Source organism: Notolepis coatsorum (genome assembly GCF_963971535.1).
Source record: "Notolepis coatsorum genome assembly, chromosome: 1".
In the NCBI taxonomy this organism is placed as follows: Eukaryota; Metazoa; Chordata; class Actinopteri; order Aulopiformes; family Paralepididae; genus Notolepis; species Notolepis coatsorum.
Window position 1 is genome coordinate 221,890,562 of NC_140165.1, and position 20,899 is coordinate 221,911,460.

General features: G+C 43.7%; 1 protein-coding gene across 1 annotated transcript in view; it reads left to right on the top strand.

Annotated features, from left to right (window-relative positions):
* Window positions 1-13,257: 13,257 nt before the first annotated feature.
* LOC311227007 (programmed cell death protein 10-A-like) overlaps window positions 13,258-20,899 on the top strand; it is a 66,562-nt gene continuing 58,920 nt past the window's right edge. Inside the window, exons 1-2 of the mRNA XM_084312502.1 lie at window positions 13,258-13,543; window positions 15,359-15,542. Of these exons, the coding sequence (XP_084168628.1) occupies window positions 15,453-15,542 (90 nt within the window). The 5' untranslated portion in view covers window positions 13,258-13,543; window positions 15,359-15,452. The remainder of the gene's footprint in view (window positions 13,544-15,358; window positions 15,543-20,899) is intronic.

Below are 20,899 nucleotides of genomic sequence, written 5' to 3' on the forward strand. Positions count from 1 at the left end.
GTGGAGGCCATGCAGAGGGACCGGGTTAGCTGCTTGGGCCTGGCTAGCTACAGGGCCCATGCCAGCAGCAAGGGCTGCATAAACATAGAGGCTGTGCTAGCAGCCGGGGCTAAGCTAGCAGACTGGGGCTCTGCTGAGGGACTGGGTTAGCTGCCAGGGCATGGCTAGCTACAGGGCCTATGCCAGCAGTAAGGGCTGCATTAACATAGAGGCTGTGCTAGCCGCCGAGGCAAAGCTAGCAGACAGGGCCATGCTGGTAGTAGAGGCCTAACAAGCTGCAGGGGGGTCAAACAGGGCTAAGAGGGGAGCTAAACAGGGCTAACAGGGAAGCAAATGGGGGAGTCAACAGGCTAACAGGGGAGCCAGAGGGAACAAGAAAAAAAAAGGCAAACTCAACATACACCGTCTGTGCTGGCTGGGGTCGTCGATTTGGTGGGGTCGTACTGTTATGGTTTGTAACCGACCCCAATCGCACAACACAAGACAGGTATGATGGTTTGCCAAGAAACAGATATTTATTGAGAACAGGGAAAAAGGGCACTGTCCCTTTAAGGGAGAACACAAATACAGGAATATAACAAGAGGGGAAAAACTAGGTGCCTTTAAGAGGCGGGCAGGAAAAGGGAACACTAAGGGAAGGTTAATGAACAGAGGAACTAGAGACTAGGAGAAGTCGGGACAAGGAGAGCTAGGGAACAGGAGAACTGGGGACTAGGAGAACTAGGGACAAGGAACTAGGTGGAACTAGAAGGGGAGAACTTGGGACCGAGGGGACTGAGGCCCGCGGAGGCGGGCTGGGGACAGGGAGGAACTGGGGACTGGTGGGAAAACATCTGGGCCGCTCTGCAGAACAGAGGAGAGGGTTAATATTCAAAAGGGAACAAACAGAGCAGATGCAGAACAGTCCAAATAAACAAAGAAAACAAAGTAATAATATCTTCGTGTGACAAACACACAGGGGGAGATGTAATGTCCAAAAATACTATCTAAGTGAGAACAAAAACAGAGTGGGAGATGAAATGTCCAAACTACTAACAAAGTGAGAACTAACAGAGGCAATACGCTGGGTGAGTGACATCACAATCAAAACTCACCCAGGCGTATGCGTAATGGTACAGGAACAGCAGCGGGAACGGGGGCAAGAGGCATTACGCTGGGTGAGTGACATCACAATCAAAACTCACCCAGGCGTATGCGTAATGGTACAGGAAACAGCAGCGGGAACGGGGGCAAGAGGCATTACGCTGGGTGAGTGACATCACAATCAAAACTCACCCAGGCGTATGCGTAATGGTACAGGAAACAGCAGCGGGAACGGGGGCAAGAGGCATTACGCTGGGTGAGTGACATCACAATCAAAACTCACCCAGGCGTATGCGTAATGGTACAGGAAACAGCAGCGGGAACGGGGGCAAGAGGCATTACGCTGGGTGAGTGACATCACAATCAAAACTCACCCAGGCGTATGCGTAATGGTACAGGGACAGCAGCGGGAACGGGGGCAAGAGGCATTACGCTGGGTGAGTGACATCACAATCAAAACTCACCCAGGCGTATGCGTAATGGTACAGGGACAGCAGCGGGGCGAGGGCATCGCCACCGGGTGGCTGGCTGTCCGAGCCGAGGAACAGAGTGCTGGAACAGTGGCGGTGGCGAGGGTGTCGTCCACCGGGTAGCCGACTGTCGGAGCCGAGGAACAGAGTGCTGGAACAGTGGCGGTGGCGAGGGTGTCGTCCACCGGGTAGCCGCTGTCGGAGCCGAGGAACAGAGTGCTGGAACAGTGGCGGTGGCGAGGGTGTCGTCCACCGGGTAGCCGCTGTCGGAGCCGAGGAACAGAGTGGCGCGCCACACCTTGGTGTGCGCGTCGGAACCGAGAGACGCATCGGGGTGCGTCTGCGAGGAGGAGTGTGCCAAGCACGAAGGTCTAGAAGATGCGCGTTGCGCGCTGGTCTGGAGAGCGTGCCAAGCTCGAAGGTCTAGGAGATGCGCGTCTGCGCGCTGGTCGGGAGAGCGTGCCAAGCTCGAAGGTCTAGGAGATGCGCGTCTGCGCGCTGGTCGGGAGAGCGTGCCAAGCTCGAAGGTCTAGGAGATGCGCGTCTGCGCGCTGGTCGGGAGAGCGTGCCAAGCTCGAAGGTCTAGGAGATGCGCGTCTGCGCGCTGGTCGGGAGAGCGTGCCAAGCTCGAAGGTCTAGGAGATGCGCGTCTGCGCGCTGGTCGGGAGAGCGTGCCAAGCTCGAAGGTCTAGGAGATGCGCGTCTGCGCGCTGGTCGGGAGAGCGTGCCAAGCTCGAAGGTCTGAAGTGGAACACTGGAATACCTCCCGTAGAGGATTAGAGAGCGCAGTACAGTGTCTCCCTCCAGGCAAACGGCGACAGGTGGCGAAGGCTTGAGCGCATCTGGCGCGCTGGTCTGGAGTGGAACACTGGAATACCTCCCGTAGAGGATTAGAGAGCGCAGTACAATGTCTCCCTCCAGGCAAACGGCGACAGGTGGCCAAGGCTTGCACCTCGTCTCACGCCGGGCGCTGGTCTGGATGTGCGTCAGGACGACAGCTGCGCGGGGGGTCTGAAGTGGATGACTGGGATGCCTCCCGTGGAAGTCTAGGGAGCGCAGACCAGTCCCACTCTCAGGCAACGGCGACAGCAGGCGAAGGCTGGAGCATACATCTCTACGCCGGAGAATCAATACAGCATAGGCAGAACAGAGGACCTCCCGAAAGAGTCTAGATGTTTGAGAATATGATACGGCATGTTTACAACACGACCCCACGCCGAAACGAGGGGAAGAGCCCTGGTATTTAAAGCCCACAGGGGAACTAATTAGCCTGCCACCACAGGTGCGAGAGGTAATTGATAATAGTCCAGGTGTGGCCACTGAGAGTAAACGAGAGTAAAGAACGAGAGGGTGGGGGCTAGAGAGAGTGAGTGAGTAGGGAAACTAACAGTATAGGCTTAAAGAAACAGAGAAAAGGTGGTGAGCAGCGGGCAAAACCTCACACAAACAGACATTTCTTTGGGAAAGAAATTTTTTGAGGTGCTCTGAACTAAACGTAAGCCTAGGAGATGAGTACTAAATAAACATGTTTGTAAACTAGTTACAAAGTGAAAGGGAGCATTGGTCAGGTAGCTTCCTGGCTTCAAACAGTGTTCCCGGGACATCTGGTTTACAGTTATGAAAATAGACCATAGAATGTTCTTCTCAAAACGACATGGTGTGCATTTAATTTCTTGTGTCTCATCATTATTATCTATTCACAATGTATGTTTTCCTCACTGTCTCTCTCTCTCTCTCTCTCTCTCTCTCTCTCTCTCTCTCTCTCTCTCTCTCTCTCTCTCTCTCTCTCTCTCTCTCTGTCTTTCTTGCTCTTTCTCTCTCCAACACACACACACACACACACACACACACACACACACACACACACACACACACACACACACACACACACACACATGCACACAACTCTTTCCACAGCGACTCATACTTCTTGCGTCACGCCCGGCCTCCTGCTCGGTCTCCCTAGGCTCCGCTCCTCGCCTAAACCAAGCAGAGTGAAGATGAGAACACTGCGGCCTGCTGCAGGTGTGAGAGAGCAGCTCCAGGTGGTGATCACACCGGATTCTCTGGCCGTTGTCCAGAGTTAATTTGTGAAAGATGCTTCAGAGACACAGGTCAGGAGTCAGGTCAGGACGTCAGAGAGGCTCTCTCTCTTTCTCTCTCGTTCTCCCTCCCTCCCTCCCTCCTATGCTCTCTCATCCTCCTGGCCCGGGATTAGATAATCCCCTGTGGATTCTCTACACAGCAGCTTGTACAGATGACAACAAACCTGCTGTCTTTCTCTCTGTGTATGTGTGTGTGTGTGGTTATGTTTTTGTGTGTGTGTGTGTGTGTGTGTGTGTGTGTGTGTGTGTGTGTGTGTGTGTGTGTGTGTGTGTGTGTGTGTGTGTGTGTGTGTGTGAGAGAGAGAGATTATGTTTCTGTGTGTGTGTATGTGCACATACGTATGCAAGACATTGGGTGTATTACTGTAGTATGTGCATCTGCATACTGAAGAAAGTTCTATGTTTTTCAATGTGTATAATGTATATATATCGGTGGGTGACAGCATTTACTCAGACGGATCTATAGATCTTAAAAGTAGCCGGCAGCCAGTTCTGTGTCTCCACGGTAGCAAGCAGGGTGTATGGCTCCGAGGTCGTTCGGCAGCTTGTTAACATAAACACTGATAAGGACTGAGAGCAGGCAGGATTGGTCAGAGAACTATGGAGAGTTTGACATCGATAGAACCATGCTAAAGGTGAAGATCAGTTGCCATGGCAGCGCGTCACATAGTAACGAGGAGAGGGGGCGGGCCTGTTGTTAGGGGGAAGAAGTTATGATGTGAGTTTCTTCCGGGTAAGGTTAGATCTAGACACGAAGCAGACGCGAGCAGACGTGGATCAGAGACTTTCATCCCTCCCCACCCTCGCTGGGTGGGGGAGGGGAAATAGTGACACATCATCATTAGCTTCGGCTAACAGGAAATGGTGGTTAACTACGACGAGAGAGAGAGAACCATTGGATTGAAGATAATTAAGACTGAACAATGACAATACAGAATGGGTTATATCGGGTACGAGGCTATGTTTATGAAAATAAACATGAGGATCTGAGGAAAGAGATCACGTTGCAGTGTCGTTACTTATGACTAACGGATGTACTAACAGGGGTTGATACAAACACAACGCAGAACAGAGAGAGTCACGAAGGAGATGATGAGATGAGATTGGCTGATTACCGAACATCTAACAATACTGTATGATTATGTTCATCTTTGTGTGTGTCTGTGTGTGTGTGTGTGTGTGTTTGTGTGTATGTGTGCGATGGAACCAGTCCCATCTCCAATCCTAACAACTAACCTGATTTACAGTAGCCTATATCTCACAGTCTATTTGAAAGTGTAATGAGTTCATATTCCAGATGTCATTCACACTGGCAGGAACTGCAGGCTCCCCAGTCTAGACGGTGATAGATGACTGTGTCAATCAAGCTACTTCACTAGACAAAGGATAGCATTTTCACGACAGGAGTCAAGAACCCAGGTGAAGGGGAGCTCCAGTAGCTCACCGCGTACCTCGAGCGCTATTTCGGCGCCGGGGACAACCGTGCTCGTCACGGATCTGGGGTTTAGCGAGTTCGATTCCCGGACTGCAGCCGTGCCTTTCTCAGAGTGTCTTCCCCCCATCTGTACCCCCATTCAACCTGTTTCTGTCTGTCGGTCATTCTTGACCAGAGAAAAATGCGATAAACGCAAAAAAGAGCCAGCGGAATGGCCAAAGTTTAAAAAAAAAGAACCCAGGTGAAAATGTAAATGAAAGGAAGAAATGATCTTTGAGATATTACAGTTGAGATAAAGTTTGAGATAAAGCTCCTGTCTTTCCATTCATTCCCTTCTCTGTGTGCATACTGCAGGACTCCAGCCAGTGAGAGTAAAGCAGAGTAGAGTAGGGGAGGGTGGGGTAGGGCAGGGTAGAGTAGAATAGGGTAGGGTAGGATCTGGTATGGTAGAGTAGGGTAGGGTGCGGTAGGGTAGGGTAGGGTACAGTAGTTGTATGGTAAAGTAGGGTAGGGTAGATTAGGGTAGAGTAGAGTAGAGTAGAGTAAAGTAGGGTAGGGTAGGGTAAAGTAGAGTAGGGTAGGGTAGAGTAGGGTAGGGTAGAGTAGGATAGAGTAAAGTAAAGTAGAGTAGGGTAAAGTAGAGTAGGGTAAAGTAGAGTAGGATAGAGTAGAGTCGAGTAAAGTAGAGTAGGGTAGGGTAGAGTAGGATAGAGTAGAGTAAAGTAGAGTAGGGTAAAGTAGAGTAGGATAGGGTAGAGTAGGATAGAGTAAAGTAGAGTAGGGTAAAGTAGAGTAGGATAGAGTAGAGTCGAGTAAAGTAGGGTAGGGTAGAGTAGAGTAAAGTAGAGTAGGGTAAAGTAGAGTAGGGTAAAGTAGAGTAGGATAAAGTAGAGTAAAGTAGAGGGTAGGGTAGAGCAGAGTAGGGTAGAGTAGAGTAAAGTAGAGTAGGGTAAAGTAGAGTAGGATAGAGTAGAGTCGAGTAAAGTAGGGTAGGGTAGAGTAGAGTAAAGTAGAGTAGGGTAAAGTAGAGTAGGGTAGGGTAGAGTAGGATAGAGTAAAGTAGAGTAGGGTAAAGTAGAGTAGGATAGAGTAGAGTCGAGTAAAGTAGGGTAGGGTAGAGTAGAGTAAAGTAGAGTAGGGTAAAGTAGAGTAGGGTAGGGTAGAGTAGGATAAAGTAGAGTAAAGTAGAGGGTAGGGTAGAGCAGAGTAGGGTAGAGTAGAGTAAAGTAGAGTAGGGTAAAGTAGAGTAGGGTAAAGTAGAGTAGGATAAAGTAGAGTAAAGTAGAGGGTATGGTAGAGCAGAGTAGGGTAGAGCAGAGTAGGGTAGAGTAGGGTAGGGTATGACTTATTTTCGTTGTACTGTACTTATTCTGTATAATGACAATACATTTTAATCTAATCCAGAGTAGAGTAGAGTAGAGTAGAGTAGAGTAGAGTAGAGTAGAGTAGAGTAGAGTATAGCGCTGCTGGCGGGACAAAACCTCCTAACTCCATATATATATATATTTTTTTATCAACTCAGTAGATCATCCTCCATGTGTGTGTGGTTTTACAAAGTCTACACAATGGCAAAGCATTAAACCAATCATCTTTCTAAACCTCGTAACTCTATTCTCCCTCAAATCTGTGTTCGTTTTTTTCATCTCAAGTTTCAAGTTTCAAGTTTCTTTAATAGTTGTCATACAGAAGTACAGAATACTTTTATACAAAATGCTTCTTACTGTTACTGAGTTATGAGGTTTTGTCCCGCCAGCAGCGATAGTATAGTAAAGTAAAGTAGAGTAGAGTAGAGTAGAGTAGAGTAGAGTAGAGTAGAGTAGAGTAGAGTAGAGTAGAGTAGGGTAGAGTAGAGTAAAGTAGAGTATGGTAGGGTAGAGCAGAGTAGAGTAGTTACTATTTTCGTTGTACTGTACTTATGCTGTATAATGACAATACATTTGAATCTAATCTAATTTAATCTAGAGTAGAGTAAAGTAAAGTAGAGTATGTTAGGGTAGAGTAAAGTAGAGTAGGGTAGGGTAGGGTAGAGTAGAGTAAAGTATGGTAGAGTAGAGTAGAGTATGGTAGGGTAGGGTATAGTATAGTAAGTAAAGTAGGGTTGAGTAGAGTAAAGTAGAGTACGGTAGAGTAGAGTAAAGTAGGGTAGAGCAGAGTAAGTAGAGTAGGGTAGGGTAGAGTAGAGTAGAGTGTAGTATAGTATAGTAAAGTAGGGTAGAGCAGAGTAAGTAGAGTAGGGTATAGTAGAGTAGAGTAGAGTAGAGTAGAGTAAAGTAGAGTAGGGTAGGGTAGAGTAGAGTAGGATAGGGTAGGGTAGAGTAGAGTAGAGTAGAGTAGAGTAGAGTAGAGTAAAGTAGAGTAGGGTAGGGTAGAGTAGGATAGGGTAGGGTAGAGCAGAGTAAGTAGAGTAGGGTAGGGTAGGGTAGAGCAGAGTAGAGTAGAGTAGAGTAGAGTAGGGTAGGGCAGAGTAGAGTAGAGTTGAGTATAGTATAGTAAAGTAGGGTAGAGCAGAGTAAGTAGAGTAGGGTAGGGTAGGGTAGGGTAGAGTAGAGTAGAGTAGAGTAGAGTAGAGTAAAGTAGAGTAGAGTAGAGTAAAGTAGAGTAGGGTAGGGTAGAGTAGAGTAAAGTAGAGTAGGGTAGGGTAGAGTAGAGTAAAGTAGAGTAGGGTAGGGTAGAGTAGAGCAGAGTAAGTAGAGTAGGGTAGGGTAGAGTAGAGTAAAGTAGAGTAGGGTAGGGTAGAGTAGAGCAGAGTAAGTAGAGTAGGGTAGGGTATGACTTCATTTCGTTGTACTGTATTTATGCTATACATTCTAATCTAATCTAATCTCATCTAGAATAGAGTAGAGTAGGGTTGAATGCTTTACTTGAATCCATAATTTAAATTATACATACTACACATACAGTACCTACATCTACACTTATATTAGTTATATTCATTAGAGAGCCAGAGGGAATTCAATAGATCACAAATTTCTTTTGGGTTATTATCACATGGAGTTAAACTTTCCATGTCATATTTTTCTCTGCAACCACATGGATAATTAATTCAAGACCTGCTTGCCTGGCGAATAGCAAAAATGTAGGATATAGAACACTTCTCATAAACTTATATCAGTTTGTTGCTTTCAATTATTGAGCCAAAACTATACTAAGTATGTTCCTAAATATTTATTTGCATATTGTTCATTATGAATAACTCCATAACAATAACAGACAATTGGACAATGCTGCAATAGCAGTTGGTAAAATGTTGGCGATTTATGGACCATTGTTATGTGTCCAATATCTGAAATAAAAATGAACTGAACTGAACTCCAAGATGTTCTCATTTAAATGTATTTGATACACTTGTTAAAATTGTCATCTACTCCCTATAACACCAGAGCTGCTCACCATATCTCTATAACACCAGAGCTGTGCTCACCATGTCTCTATAACACCAGAGCTGCTCACCATATCTCTATAACACCAGAGCTGCTCACCATATATCTCTATAACACCAGAGCTGCTCACCATATCTCTATAACACCAGAGCTGTGTTCACCATATCTCTATAACACCAGAGCTGCTCACCGTGTCTCTCTAACACCAGAGCTGCTCACACTGTGTCTCTCTAACACCAGAGCTGCTCACCATGTCTCTATAACACCAGAGCTGCTCACCATATCTCAATAACACCAGAGCTGCTCACCATGTCTCTATAACACCAGAGCTGCTCACCATATCTCAATAACACCAGAGCTGCTCACCATGTCTCTATAACACCAGAGCTGCTCACCATATCTCTATAACACCAGAGCTGCTCACCGTGTCTCTATAACACCAGAGCTGCTCACCATATCTCTCTAACACCAGAGCTGCTCACCATATCTCTATAACACCAGAGCTGCTCACCATGTCTCTATAACACCAGAGCTGCTCACCATATCTCTATAACACCAGAGCTGCTCACCGTGTCTCTCTAACACCAGAGCTGCTCACCATATCTCTCTAACACCAGAGCTGCTCACCATATCTCTATAACACCAGAGCTGCTCACCATATCTCTATAACACCAGAGCTGCTCACCATGTCTCTATAACACCAGAGCTGCTCACCTTTGGTCAACCCTCCTTCCAATTTGCTGCTCCCAGCAGTTAGAACGAGATGCAAAAGACCGAAAAATGGACAAATTGATCCCCCCTCACTACTTTTAAGGACTATCGCTCACAGAGTTGTTTACACACACCTGCAACTGTCACCCAGCCTTTTAACTGTAATTGGACTGTTCTGCTTCATGTATTACATACCTTGTCATTTAATTTGGTTGTTTGGTTGTTTAGTTGTTTGGTGTGTGTTTTAATTATTTCCCTTACCTCTGTGATGTACAGTATGTATCGTCTGTGTCCACTAGTCTTATCTGGATTATTCTTTTGGTTTATTTATTTATTTTTCTATTTTATTTTATTTTATTTATTTGTTGTCCCCTTTTCCCTGTTAACCTTCGAGGGGCCCTGTTGTCCTCTCGCCAGGTCCTGCCTTGTTAAAGAAAGAAAAAAGAAGAAGAAAAAATAAATAAAAGTGACAAGTCATTGTGAATAGGCCTACCAGAATATATCCCTGGTTTCTTTTTCACTTTATTGCATGCGTGCATGCCTTTGAAGTTTTATATTGCATTGTAACAATTTATGAGCAAATGTTATGATAGCATAGCATCCTATATAAATGGGTCACGTATGTCACTGTTCATCAACATTTTCTCTTATAGGCTCTTAGTAGGCTCTTTCTAATAAGCCAAGCCTACCTAACCGAAGGGTAGGCTCTTTCTAATAAGCCTACCATACTGTAAGCCTACCTAACCGAAGGGCTTGGTTCTTTCTCATTTTCATCTTCTTTATTAATACAGTGTGGTGGTTGAACTATGTTACTCTGCCTCTCTCTCTCTCTCTCTCTCTTTCTCTCTCACTCGCTCCCTGCTCCTAGATACACACACACACAGACACATGCACATGCACACACACACACACACACACACACGCGCACGCACGCACACACACACAGATACCTTATGGTTATGATTGTTAGATTTAATAAAGTATTTTTTTATCGTCTTCTGTGTCCCCCATTTTCCACAACCACACATTCAAAACACAGAACAGCACAGATGTTGTTCTTTCATCTCATATTGTAACTTAACACTGAAATGAAAATAAATATGTTTTAATTTACGTTCTTATTTTTTTTATGTCTTTCTTTATGTATTAACTTATTGATAATGTATCATTATTGCAGTGTTGTATTTTCTACATTATCTTGTGCACATAAATGCATGCACACAGTGTATCTTATTACAACATGATTTTGTTGTACCTAGTACTTGCGATTTCAACATGTTTTGTGACTATTTGGATCAAATTTAACTTTCACAACATGAAGCATGTGTTCCACCTGCTCCCTCTCATGCTCTGACATGTTGAATAGTATTATGATCGCAGGACGATATCCTTAAGTAAAATGTTGTAGATAAGTATATCACATAACAAAGTAATCCACTGGCCATTTCAAGTGTAAATTTGGATGGTGGGCATGATGGGAAAAACATCCCACTTTAGTGTCATGGAGTTGAAATTTGCATAAAATAACTCTTATTCCTGAAACTCTGATTTACCTGATGAACACAATTTTATCTGTTTTAAATCACATAATTTTTTTTACCCTAATACCCTTATTAAAAGTGCTGTAAGTGGTAGATGTTTGTTAAAATAATAGTTCTACATTCTGACAGTCATCACTGATATAGAGTGTTTGGTCAGTAACATGGGTCCCTCTGCTGTACAGAAAATAAAAGTTCCGTTCCCACTTCATCCAATCAGGAGAGATAACTCCACACTGCAGAAATGGTCTGACAAAAATAAGATTTTACATTTTTTTAAGCAAATAATGTGTTTGAAACAAGTACAATGATCTGCCAGTGCAGTAAGCTAATTGGCTTGGCCATATTTCTTGGAATAAGTAAAAAATATCTAGGGTTCTCTCTGCTGATTGGATAAAGTGGGAACGGGATTACGGGATACCAGAAAATGTATTTTCTGTTTACTGCAGAGTGGACGGACTGGGAGAACCATGTTACTGACCAAACACTATTAGTGATGGCTGTCAGAATGTAGAGCTATTTAAGAAAAAATACCACGTATAGCACCTTCAATATAGAGCTATACCCACATACATACATCAGAATAAAATATTCCAGAGGGTTCATCATGGTTTTAAGATATGATTTAAAACACACACACACACACACACACACACACACACACACACACACACACACACACACACACACACACACACACACACACACACACACACACACACACACACACACACACACATACACACACACACACACACACACACACACACACACACACACACACACACACACACAGTGATAGCAGTATTCAAAGTCAGTCCGCTCTCTGTCTCCCCACCGTCTGCGTTCCACATGGCTGATTAAAAAGGCATTTAATTATTGAAATGCAATTAATGCAGCGCTCAGTGGGAACAGAACACACACACACACGCACACATGTACACACGCACACATACGCACACATACACACACACACACACACACACACACACACACACACACACACACACACACACACACACACACACACACACACACACACACACACACACACACACACACACACACACACACACACACACACACACACACACACACACACACACACACACACACACACACACACACACACACACACACACACACACACACACACTTCTCAACCGGGAGAAGCACACAGCTATAATCAGATTAACCAATGATACTGATGCATTGCACATTAATACACTGAGATTAAGATTAACAGATTCTATTGTACAGAATAGTGTAGTGCCGCCTATATAGACATCACTTTAGCTTGATACAGAGACATCAAAATGTATATATGAGAGAGAGAGAGAGAGAGAGAGAGAGAGGGAGGGAGAGAGATGGAGATGGAGGCTAAGATTTTTTATTCATATTTGACATAATTTATAGTTGGAAAAATAACCAACAGGCCATATCACTCTCAGCTTTCCACAATGAAGTCTCTACATGTATCCTTTATTCATGTTGAACCTCTTGAACCTGTGATGGTCCCAACTGCGTGGTCCCTCTAGAAGCCACGCATACGCCCCACCACAGCCACACATTACCCTCCCGTGTGTGTGAGAGAATAACAAGTGTGCGTGTGTGTATGTGCGTGCATGTGTTGTGGGGGATAGTACTACAACCAGCCTATTCGTTTTCGTGATGCGTTTAAGTGCGTGTGCGCCTTTGCCTTTATTTCAAGGACAACAACTCCACCCTTAGATCGGTGTTTCCCGCCCCACGGGAAAGAAAAGCAAAAAAATAAAAGCTATGCGATCATAGGCTGTCGATTGAAATGGCCTTGGGTGGACACACACAGGACTGAGGCTATTATCAATATAGCCTTAGGGAAATAAAGATGACAGTGTAACCAAACCTATAGAGCGCAGGTATATCCTGAGCTAAATCCTTTCCAATACCTTTAATTTAATTACATCAAGCATTCTGTTATTTAGAAAAAAATAAAAATAAGAATATAATTCATAGCTTTAATAAATTCAATATTTAAATTAAAACACGGGTATACATAAACAGGGGGTTTGTAATTAAAACCGTGAACAGTTGTAAAATCAGACTATCAGCGTGCAATCATATTCGTCACATGGATGAGGTTGTTGAGTGTATGCTGTGTGTATATTGTAATAATAGATGTTAAAGGTCTTACTTACCGATTGAACGGTGGTTGCAGCAGGTATAGGGAGGATGCTGTGCGGTCTGCCTCGCTCGTTCTCTTCACCGCCGCAGCAGGTCGCTCGCGGATCATTTGCTGCAGATCCCGCCCTCTCCTCGTTGATTGGTTGTAAACAGTTTTTGAAGCAGAGTGACAGCGATATATATACGGCGTCTTGGGAATTGTAGTTCTTGCGACCACATCGACCGTGTAACAGCGATGGCCAGTCGCAACCGCAAAAACTACAACAGTTCTCTCGTGTGGTGTACCAGCTGATTGGTGTTTACGCTGGTAAACCTCGCCCCTCTCCGGCTCGGGTTTTGCCATTTGACTAGCCAGTGTGGTCATGCAGAAAACTTCCGTATTTGAATGAGACAGAAAACAAGACGAATAGAGATAGCTGAATAGCTTGCCAAAGCAGCTAGCTAACCACGGAAACCACCGTCCCGTGTGTATTTCTTTAGCCAACTAACGTTAGCTAACATACTATATTCGCAATATTACCTAACACGCACGTAGCTGATGTTATTGTTAATTAGAGGACGGAGTTGATCTGATCACACCTGCTCCTTAGAGATCAGCTAGCTTGCTCGGCTAGCTACAGTAGCAAGCTGGTTGACTTCATACCCCAGTCTTTCACAGGTAAGGTCCTTGTCTATAATAACGTACCGTTCTGACTTTCTCCTGTCAGTTGTCAGACCAGTTGGCACAGGCATAATGTATGATTCGAATATATGGAACTAAGCCTAACGTTGCCCTAGGTCCCTAGGACCATAGCCAGTATGTGCCTGGTCTGTCGATGTCACAACAGCTACACAGCTAACTACTTTATTATGAGGCCTAAAGCTAAGTTTATATTCACGACAAGAACATTTGTTGAGCTCACAAGTTCACATCGCAGCCAAATTAGGCTGCTGCATTTGGGATAATGGCGGGGACCACTGTGCTATATCCCTTGCCAACACATTAAATGGAGGCAGTGTTCAATCAAGCTTGTTGTCCTATACGCTACCTTTCCCAGTAATGGACGTGGGGGAATGGAACTGTCACCTTTTGTTAAAGTGTCAGGTAGTGACTCATTGCAACCTCGGTGAGGTCTCTCTCTCTCTCTCTCTCTCTCTCTCTCTCTCTCTCTCTCTCTCTCTCTCTCTCTCTCTCTCTCTCTCTCTCTCTCTCTCTCACAGACACACACACATTATGTCAGGGTATTCAAAGAGAAGCATTCAAAGTCTGTGTCCCTCCCAGTCATGTAATTGCATGCAGTATGCCAGTGTTATTGGCCTACTAGTGAGGTATTTTAGACAAGGGTGTGTAGCCTTGCTGGACAGAGTTACAGATAGTGGTGAGTGAGGAAGTTGACTTTATTAAGGCTGGAGTTCTCATTCACTCACCTCATAATATGGCCTGATATGATCAGAAATGTCAGTGTTAGAGATGCAACAGTTCTGGTGTCAGATATGTGGCTGATAACCAGGCTGCGTCTATACTTTCGACAACAAATGTTTGTTTCCGCGTTCGAGTTTTGCGCTCTGATTGGCCAGGTCATGTGACATGTGCGCCAATCGTGGGACGGCAAGTTCGGCGCCTATTTCCGGGTCTAACAGCCTGCAAACTACCTAACGCCTAGTTTATCACTAGTTAAGCTTAGGCGACTCTTTCGTAGGTTGGTTAAGGTTAGAGTTTGGAATCAGGGCAGGCGTTCTATCGCCATGCTCTAAGACAAACTCTAACCTTAACCAACTTCGGAAGAGCACCTAAGCTTAACCAGTGTAGAAACTTGCGGTCCCACCATTGGGCGTACATGTCACATGACCTGGCCAATCAGAGATGTGGAAACAAACATTTGTTGTCTAAAGTATTCAGGCAACCAGGCTAAACCACAGTATCAGTATCAGAGGCTTTCCCCTTACTAAAACTCTGATGGTCATCCGTAACATCAAAATCAAAGCTACTTGGTTTTCTGCCTTTTTGGCACATAGCCTAGTTGTTAGATATTTTTAAAAAAAATTTTAAGGAGAATCAAATAGACCCATCTTAATCATTCTTGTCCAATGATCCCAAACTAAAGGTCTACACTTTACTGCTAAGTAAAATGTTGGATTGGATCGGTACTCCGTATGGGCCGATAGGCCTAGACTGCTTAAAGATTAGGACTTGGTATTAGCAGTGAAAGTGTATTGTGGTCAGGGCATCCCTCGTTAATCCCAATATGTATAAACATTTAGCCCCTAGCCTAGCCTATACAGAGTCATACAGTATGAAGGCCTATTTCATCTGCATGGTTGCATTCATTTGGGTTCAAATTGATCTTTTCAAATCCAGTCAGTTCTTATATATCTTGTTATACTGTGTGTGTGTGTGTGTATGCGACTGCGCATATGTGCACACGTTTGTGTGGAGAAACTCATCTCAGTTTATCTCCTTCCCCCACGTCTCCTGCTCTGTTATCTCTCCTAGGTCTCCCTGGGTCCCCTTCTTTCACTCTCTGAGTGACTGAATGAGGTGAGACTGGTACAGTAGACACACACGCGGCTCCATTGGTTGATCAAGGATGACCATGGAAGACATGAAGAATGAAGCGGACACAACCTCCATGGTGTCTATGGCCCTCTATGCCGTCATGTATCCCGTCTTTAACCAGGTATGTTGAGCTTATGTGATAACTCGGTCTCAAACACAATTCTCCTTTCTGTTATTTCTTTCTTTTTTATAATATTTTATTTTCAGCTTTTATAGTTTCACAAACACACATCAAGACAAATCACAAACACAAAGAAAATAAAAAATAAATAAAAAGAACACAAACAGTATGTTGCCAGACACTGTCACATCAATGAACAAACATACACCATATTATGCTATACACTAAGGACGCAAGGGGCTGATTCTCTGACATATATACACATACATATATATATACATATATATATACACACATACATAGTAGTGTTGTCGAAAATATCGAAAAATCGACACATATCGATTCTGAATACCCAAAACTGTTTCAATACTCATTTCCCGAAATATCGACACCTAATCATTTATAAAAAAAGATAAAATAAAAAAAAAGGAAGTTGCATTGTTCACTTCAATACCCGCAATAGTACATCAGTCCACACACACACATGTGCATTCAGTTAAGTCGGAACATGACTGCAATACAAACAGTTCAGCCCGTCAGGCACATGCAACACAGACCAGTGTTTACATCTGTCTGCCTGAGAAAACACCATGCTCTGCAACAAAAAACGATTGAAGTGAGATGAACAGTTATTTCCAAATGTATGATCTAAAGATAAACAAAGGGTTTCAAAAGTGCCATATCTATCCTCTCCTACAGTACCAGAGAGAAGCTGAGGAGAACCAACCAGCAACAGAAGCAAAACCTATCAAAAAAAATTATAATTTAAGATTGAACCTTTTTCCCTGTGGTATCGAAAAAGGTATCGCATCGAAGCTCGAAATTCCACTATCCTGACAACACCAATACATAGTACAGAAAATCAGAGATCAGGTGTTTTGAAACTGGTGATCGGCTCATGAGATTATAAAACTGGTAATCAGCAGGACATGTCTCAAAGTCTGGGATATTACTGCGGACATAATTTCTAACCTACAGGTAACGAAAGAAGTGTGAGCTTGTAAGATTAAACTTAGACTTAAGTTCGTTAAATGAGGCAAAGTGACGATCAACATATAGATCTTTAATAGTGGCCAGTCCCTTTCCCTTCCATAATGAAAAAACAATATCAGATTGACCAGGGGGAAAATTATGGTTATCACATATTGGAGCATATGCCGAGGTTGAAGGTACTTTGAAAACCTTTTTGATTTGACTCAATATTCTCAGTGAGTTCCGAAGGATAAAATTGTTGAGAGCCATCTTATTAATCGTATCACACTTAGAAAATAACATTGCAGGAAGAGAGCTTTTTAGGTTCACATGTGCCTCCATGTCTAGCCACCTGGGGGCGTCCATGGCTACTGTAGCATCACCTATGAAGTAATCTTGCCAGAAGGTCATGGCCCTTGCATTAGCAGCCCAGTACAGTAGTAGTGCTGGAATACCGGCAGGGCCAGCCCCCCCATATGCTTTGGCTTCTGCAAGTGTGCTTTTGAAATACGATGTGCTTTATAGCCCCAGACAAATGGCAGAAGTATAGTGTCTATCTGTTTAAAGAAAGAGGCAGTCAAAAAAATAGGCACGCTCTGAAAAAGGTAAAGGAACCTGGGGAGAACCACCATTTTTATGACATTCACACGCCCCGCCAATCACTATGTTGGTAAAGCTGGCACTGCCACAGACTCGATACAGTTGGCGCTTCAACCCCTCTTTGCTCTCGGAGAAAGCATTTCGGGATCAAATGAGATCTCGACTCATTGAGTTTATGGAGACTAATGATACCGGTGATGTCTCCGACGCTACACTATGGGAGTCTCTTAAGGTGGTATTGAGAGGGCACATTATATCTTATGAAGCCTTTGGAAAGAGAGAAAGACGTAAGCGCCTGGCTGAGATTGAGGCACGGCTCCCCTCGCTGGAGCAGGTTTACAGACTATCACAATCCCAAATGGACTTAAATAACATTTTAAAATTGAAGTATGAATACAATTCTATTCTGGGCAAGCAGGTTAGTACCCTCCTCCTTAAACTCAGACAGAAGCACTTTGAACTAAGTGATAAACCAGTTGGCTAGGCAGCTGAGGGGTGTACAGGCCAGCCAGGCAATTCATAATATCAAATCTATATCGGGCAGCTTGCTGACTAACCCTAAAGACATAAATGACCGTTTTAAAGAATTTTATACTGGCCTTTATACCTCTAGATGCCATGCCCCAGACTCTGAGGTTGAGAGCTTCCTGGACAATATTGATATGCCAGTGCTTAGTGATAAGGCAAGGGATGAGCTAGATGTTGATTTCAGCCTGCAGGAAATAACAAGTGCAATAAAGTCTTTCCCTAGCGGGAAGGCCGCTGGCCCGGATGGGTATGGGGCGGAGTTTTATAAAGCTTACAGTGACATTTTGGCCCCTCTACTTCTTAGAATGATTCAACATTCTATCACTAATAATGTCTTCCCTGACTCCCTTTACGAAGCAAATGTGTGCCTTTTACTCAAGAAAGGTAGGGATGGGACTGATCCAGCAGGGTTCCGGCCTATAAGTTTGTAAAATTTTGACCAAAAGACAGTTGCCAAGGTGTTGGCCACTAGGTTGGCTCAGCATGTCGGATCTCTCGTCCACTCCAACCAAACGGGATTCATTCCTGGCAGGCTTGCTTTTTCTAATATTCGGAAATTACTAAACATATTGTACTCTAACCAAAGAAAGGACACTAAGCCGGCGATCATATCACTTGACGCTGAAAAGGCATTCGACCAGATCGAATGGAAATATATGTTCAGTGTCCTCCAGCGCTTTGGTTTCGGTGACAGGTTTCGTTCTCTTATTGGAATGTTGTATGCTCATCCCAGAGCTTCCATTCTTACCAATTCTGATAGATCTGACTCCTTCCCACTCCATCGCGGCACCCGACAAGGATGTTGTATTAGTCCCTTACTGTTCAATTTAGCCCTCGAACCCCTGGCTATCAGTATCAGGAGTCATCCCAACATCACAGGAATAAAGTTGGGAAAGTATGAGAGCCGTATTTCGCTATATGCGGATGATGTGGTCCTGTATCTTGCTGATCCTGCCTCCTCCGTCCCATGCCTCCTAGATTTAATCAGGCAGTTTGGTACTTTCTCTGGTTACTCCATTAACTGGGATAAAAGTGTGTTCATGCCCATCTCAGGGAGCCTAGACTCTTCCTTTACTGACAGCTTACCCTTTAAAATAGAATATGACCACTTCACCTATCTGGGAGTAGTTATACCAAAGGATCCCAAACTCCTATTTAAACTGAACTTTGGTGAAATGGTCTCAAAATTGAAGAAAAATATGGAGAGGTGGAGAATTTTGCCAGTGTCTTTGGTGGGGCGTGTGAATTGTTATTTCTTTCTTTGGGAATTAATAGGGGTGTCCCGATCAGGCCACGTGAGCGGATCGGCGTGGGCGAGAAATCCGCTCTTCGCTCTTTAAAGCTTGGTCCGCTCCGCTAATCGCTCATGTTGACCCCGCCCCCAAGTCGCTCTCCGCTCGCTCACCGCTCACCTTGAATCGAGCGCTCCCCGCGCCACATCGCTCGGCAGATTTTTTTTATTTTTATTTTTTGGAGCATGGTGTAAATTAGCTCAAACTAGTCTACACCCCCTGGGCCCCTTAACAATTGTTTGTATTGAGCCGCATTGTAATTGTACCCATTCTCAGGGCTGTACGCTAAGCTTTTTCACTAGGGGCACACTTGCCCCTAAATGAGAAATTTAGGGGCAAAAAATATTTTTTAGGGGCACATTTTTAAATAACAATTTTACCATTATTAAAAAAATATGTTCCTCCTGCCTCATTACTGTGGTCCTTTTATTTAACATTTAAGTGCGTTTGTTTTCAGGTTTGTATCTTTTATAATGAACCAACTGAGAAAGTGTGTAAATCACTAATAGAACAAAAACAACAAACAAACTGTGTGTGTGTGTGTGTGCGCGCGCTTGTGTAGTGCTCCTTGAATGAGATCACCACAACACACACACCATTGCATTAATCAGGAGGACAAGAAACTCTGCATACATTTGTTTCACAATGAAAAGTGCTTTAGAAATCAAATGAATTATTATTGTAAATAACCCCATGAAAGGTTTATTTGTATGGGTAATTACCTGCTTCATATTTGTGATGTTACTGGTTTCAGTGTGTGCCTAAAGTGATCAATGTGTTGGGCCGTTTATAGAGATCTATGCCAATTAATGTTTATGTATATCCGGGACTTTTTTTAATAAGAATTGAGAGGTATTTGTATATGTGACCTTTATTTTGAAAACCGTGTTGCGACGCAACCTTATTTACATTTGCGCTTTTGACAGTGAAATGTTCAGTCCAACTTAGCTGGAAGGAAAGACTATTAGGCCTAACAAAAATAATAGTTGGTTTCAGGTTGGTTGTCAGTTTGGCCATGGGTAGGTAGGGAATTTATTTTATTTTATTTTTTTATTTTATTCTTTCCCACGGCGACTATGGATAGGGAATTTCTTTATTTAATTAAAATGTTCACAACAACATGGATGCATGTACTCTGCCAGCATGTTTAATATCCATAATACTAAATGTTTGACTAAGATTTCTATGAAACTTTATTCTAAAAAAAAAAAAAAAATCGGATTTTTTTTTTTTTTTTTTTTAATATATAATTTTTTTTAAAAACTCATAAAATATATTGGGTCGCACCTAAATCGGCAGGGTCGGTCGGCAACCTGAAACCAACCATTATTTTTGTTAGGCCTAATCAAAAAGGTTTAATTGACCCGTATGAGGCTCTTACGGTAGGACTACTCACCTAATGCATAGCTGAACCTGAACGTTAGAAGTGTCCGTGTCCCCGTCAATCAATCATCACATCATCACGTCAATCATCATCATCTTAACATCTCTCCACATCGGACGTGGTTGTTTTAAGATGGACTGATATCCACTCCGTTGTTCTTTTTTGCGTCTTAAATGTATTGAAATGAGGTGCTTCTTTGGCGATGCAATAGCCCATATTGAAAGGAAGAGAGCCCACATTCAGTTTCGTTTTGCTAGGAATTATGGGATTTGGTGTTGGATGTATAGACTACGCAGATAGGGACATGGTCTTTAATCGCACGATAGACTACAAGTACCAGGTACTGTATATAGCGTGACCCAGATTCACTCCACACGCAAATCTTTTTTTTCACTCAGGCTATCGGTGATCGCAGTAAGTTCATTCATTGCCGACAGATTCTTTCATAGCACCACGACATTGTGTCGCACTGTACAGCCCTGGTTGTAGGCTAATGTTTTTAAAAAAATGTATCCAATTTGTATGGATTAATTTAGGAGTGAAATGCGAATGAAGGGTTGAAATCACAACTCGCAACGTTG